General features: G+C 43.3%; 1 protein-coding gene across 1 annotated transcript in view; it reads left to right on the top strand.

Annotated features, from left to right (window-relative positions):
- The first annotated feature begins 2225 nt into the window (after positions 1-2225).
- LOC109918041 (embryonic polyadenylate-binding protein A-like) overlaps positions 2226-4864 on the top strand; it is a 36989-nt gene continuing 34350 nt past the window's right edge. The window contains exons 1-2 of the mRNA XM_048608472.1: positions 2226-2429; positions 4477-4592. Of these exons, the coding sequence (XP_048464429.1) occupies positions 2256-2429; positions 4477-4592 (290 nt within the window). The 5' untranslated portion in view covers positions 2226-2255. The remainder of the gene's footprint in view (positions 2430-4476; positions 4593-4864) is intronic.

Here is a 4864-nt window from a genome sequence, read left to right on the forward strand (position 1 = left end):
TACTAGTTCTGTACTTCACGTTGCTACTCTTCCTCACTTTGTAAATGGTGGAGTTACATTTGCATCTTTCCTGTCAGTGGGGCTTCAGCTAATTTTTTTAAGAAGTTTTTACAGTCTACCTTTATGTTCCTCACTAATTTGTGTTCATTTTCTTTCTTTGAATCTATTTTGTGATCCTCTTTTGGGTTCTAAATTGTTTCCCATCCTCAGCTTTGTCATTTCTTTTTCAGGCATCCTGATAAGCCACTTCCTTTGATCTAATAGAATCTTTAACTACTGTGGTTAACCACCATTGCTTTGTCTTGCCTTGGATGGTTTTGGCATGAACAGAGGGACCTTGGGTTGAATGAAATAATTCCTTGACAGTGAGGGCAGACAACATTAATTTTAAAGAAGTTCACATTTTAGCTTCTATAATTGGGAGCTTGTTGTACATGAGAAAAAATATAGCAACAAGCTACTACAAGGTAATGGTTGGACATAGTTGAGGGCATTTTAAAGACTTGCCCTATTACAGAAAGCAATGAGAATATTCCGATTCAACAAGACGGTAGAAATCTCCAGATATGAAGCGGAACTTGGGACTCTGTCTGGAGTAACAGAAGAAGGCCTCAGTAAGTTCCTGTCAGCGCTCTGTTCGAACAGTTCAACTGATCCCATTCCCCCCACCTTTTCTCTGTATCTCTGCAAATCTTACCCTCCAACTGCTCGTCCAATTCTCTTTTAGCCAATCACTTTGAATCATTGTCCTCCAATTTTTGACCTTTCACCAATGGGAGTGGTTTTTCTCACTGCTCTGTGATGCCCTCGTGATTTTGAACATCTCTATTCTATTGAAAGAGCAAGGGCTACACATCAGAAGGTGTATAAAGGATATAGACAAGGTAGCTATGAGGAGATATTTCTTCCTTTCCCCACACCCCTGCCCTTTAGTGAATGAGTTCAACGGTGAAAGTTCATTAAGATTATCAGAAGATTGAGAGAAGTTAAGAGAAGGATTTTGGCCCAGGAGTGATAGAAATGAAAACATAGCACAAAAGGATATGGGCCAAGTGCTGGAAAATAGGATTAAAATAGATGGACATTTGATGAACAGCACAACACAATGGGCTGAAAGACCTCTTTCCATGCTGTAAAAGATCAATGACTCTCAGACTATTATCTTTTTTTCTGTAGATAATACATCTGAAGTCAAGGAAAATATAATCATCAATTACTTTTTAAGACTGAGAATCTTGATTAACAAAGGAGTCAGAGGTTATTCAGGGTAGTGAGAAATATGGAGTTGAGGTCATAATTATTGACTGGCAGAGTATCTTTGAGGGGCTGAATGGGCTACTATCATCATAGAATCCCTACAGTGTGGAAACAGGCCCTTTGGCCCAATAAGTCCACACTGAACCTCAGCATCCCACCCAGACCCATCCCCTTATAACCCACCTAATCTGCCCCTCCCTGAACACTACGGGCAATTTAGCATGGCCAATCCACCCTAACCTGCACGTCTTTGGACTGTGGGAGGAAACCGGAGCACCCAGAGGAAACCCACGCAGACACAGGGAGAATGTGCAAACTCCACACAGATGTCACCGGAGGCTGGAATCGAATGTGGGTCCCTGGCGCTGAGAGGCAGCAGTGCTAACCACTGAGCCACCGTGCTGCCCTTCACCTACTACTGCCCCTAACTCATAAAGAAAGGGTGGATGAAAATAAACTCTTCCCACTGCGTGTGGATTCTAGAACCAGGAGATATAGTTTTAAAACTTAGGGCCAGACCATTCAGGAGAGATGTTAGGAAGCCCTTCTACACAGAGGGTGGTAGATGTTTGGAACACTCTTCCACAAATGGCATTAGATGCTGGTTCAGTTGTTAGTTTTAAATCTGAGATGTATATTTTAAGCAAAGGTATTAAGGGATATGGGCCAAAGACAGGTATATGGAGCTAGGCCACAGATCAGCCATAATCTCATTGAATGGCAGAACAAGCTCAAGGGGCTGAGTGGTCTACTCCTGTTCTGATGTTTGAGGCCATAGGGAGTATGGTGTAGGGGAGTTTTGAGATTATTTTTGTGTAGTTCTAGTAAAGAGCAGTGCAGGGTTGATGAGCTGACTGATCAACTCGGTCATCAGATTCTAAATAGCCCTTGTGTTAAGTCTCAGCGTTAATGTTCACATTGAGGAAAATGTTGGAAGTTTTCCACAAGGACAATAATTTCTCCTCCGTCTCTCTCCAGCCGAGCGTGCCCTCGACACTATGAACTTTGAGGTGATTAAGGGCCGCCCTGTACGTATCATGTGGTCTCAGCGGGATCCTTCTCTGCGTAAATCGGGAGTGGGGAACATTTTCATCAAAAACCTGGATGAGTCCATTGACAACAAGGCTTTGTACGATACCTTCTCTGCTTTCGGGAACATTCTGTCCTGCAAGGTAAGAGCCTGGGTGGTGAGTGTGCAACGGCAGTGTCGCCTCCCTATGCAGGGCTGCCATCCAGAGAATCATAGAGACCATATCCCTCTAAACCCATCCTATTCATATACCCATCCAGATGCCTTTTAAATGTTGTAATGCTTGAAGGTGAAACTTTGCCTTGATATGCTGAGAAAGACTTGCTTTTCTATAATTCCTCATGACTGCACGGCATCCCAAACGTTCTGTATGATCCACAGGAGTTGCAGTTTGACTACTATCTAATTAGTTTGGCTACTAGGCCATGCACAGCAAGATCCTGCAAGCAGTAATATGGTAATGACCAGATGACCTCTCTTATTACAGGTCTTTTAAGTATCTCAGGTCATGAGGGGAGAACTTCCCTGTTCTCCTTAGAAAAGAGCTACTGCAATTATTTTGGATCACCTGAGTGGTTAGCCAGAGCCTTGGTTTTAAGCCGTTCCCTGGAAGACAGCAGCTCCGACTATGCAGCCCTTCCCTGGGACTGTCAGGAACTTGTGATCGTGTATCTGGATCCATCCCGGTCTGACTGGGAAATGCTTCTACTTTCTGCTGTCCAATACAAATCGTGATGAGCCTGAATTGCGGCTTTGGCTGTAGTTGCGTAGCCAGCCACATAGATAAATGCACGTGTGATGTACAGTTAACCATCTGTCAGGATTCAGTGCCTGAGGGAGGGAAGTAGCCACAGTGATTAATTTTGACTTGGTGCTAATGCTGCTGGTTAGTATTTCACAGGTCTGGGTGAGGCTTTGTTTGCGTGTGTTCAAATCCTGCCTTGCTAGCTGCGGGAATTAAAATTTAGGTACAAAATTGAGGAGCGTAGATGGGGAGAAACATTTTTACAAAAGGCAGTGCCTGGAAATGTGGAGGCAGATTCGATTCAGGCATTTAATTTGAATGAAAATAAAGTGCAAGGGGATGAGGGATAATGCAGGAGATTGGCACGCGGTCATGATGCTCAATCGATGAGCTGGTGCAGGCACGTTGGGCTGAATGGCCTCCTGCACCATAACAGTTGTGAATGTCATGTGCAAACACCACATGTATACATGAGTACCGAGATCACAGGTTAAAAGTGCAGTTAGCCGCAACCCAAATTCCTCTATTGGTTATAATTTTAGCAATTAACACTCGCTGGTGCAAGTAATTGTGGGTACTAGTATGCCTGGGACTGTCTTGGATTAGAAGGCCAGTCGAGCCATTGAGAGAGGCCACTAACTAGAGGGGGAGAAATGTCCCTGTTACCCAGTGAAGGTCAATAACGTAGGGAACTTGCAACTGCAGCTGTAGACATTCCAATGTTATAAATGAAATTGATCGAGTTGATCAGTAATATTCACTCATGGGATGTGGGTGCCACTGGTTAGGCCCACAATAATTGCCCACCCCTAATTGCCCAGAGGGCAGTGGAGTCATTCACACTGCAGTGGGTCTGCAGTCACATGTAGGCTGACTAGGTAAGGATGGCAGATTTCCTTCCCTAATGGACATTAGTCAATCCAGATTAGTTTTTAAAACAATTAACAATGGTTTCATGGTCATCCAGATTTAATTCCGGTTTTTTTTACTGAATTCAATTTCCACAATGGTGGTATTCAAAGCTGGATCCCCAGAACATTAACTGCATTTCTGGGTTAATAGTCTAGTGATAATACCACTAGGCCATCTCCTCCCCAGTAAAATACACCTGTTTGGGGGTGGGGGATGAAGGGGTGGTGTTTTTGTGGGGGCATTGGAAACAATAAAATTGAGAGACAAAAACAGAAATTGATGGAAAAACTCAGCAGGTCCAGCAGCATGTATGGAGAGAAAACCATTAATGTTTTGGGTCCAGTGAACATCCTCCAGATAAGATTGAGCATTTGTCCAATGTCTATTTGCACCCAGTGGATGGAATTCTGGATACACTAAGGATAACAATTCAAATGGAGACAATCAGATTTGTTTTAATCTGTAGAGAGAGGGATGGTGTACCAAAGGATGCACTTTACTTTCTTGACTTGTAAAAACTTTCTCTGTGCAGGTTGTCAGTGATGAGAGCGGATCAAAAGGATATGGTTTTGTACACTTTGAAACACAGGAGGCTGCTACCCATGCAATTGAGACGATGAATGGAATGTTACTGAACGATCGAAAAGTGTAAGTCTGGGACAGGCTGAACAAAGTGTGTTTCATTGATCCTCCTCACTTTAAAACATATCAAACCGCAGGTTGTCACTTACCAGGGCTGTGCCTTGACGGTTTTAACAAGGTGCTGTTCTCACTATCCTTGGAGGTATTAACCTTGCAGAGATGTTGAGAATGGGCTGACATAATTGGTTTTAAACAAATACACATGTTGCTACACATGTTGCTACACATGTTGCTACACATGTTGCTACACATGTTGCTACACATGTTGCTACACATGT

Source organism: Rhincodon typus, chromosome 19 (genome assembly GCF_021869965.1).
Source record: "Rhincodon typus isolate 14 chromosome 19, sRhiTyp1.1, whole genome shotgun sequence".
Lineage (NCBI taxonomy): Eukaryota > Metazoa > Chordata > Chondrichthyes > Orectolobiformes > Rhincodontidae > Rhincodon > Rhincodon typus.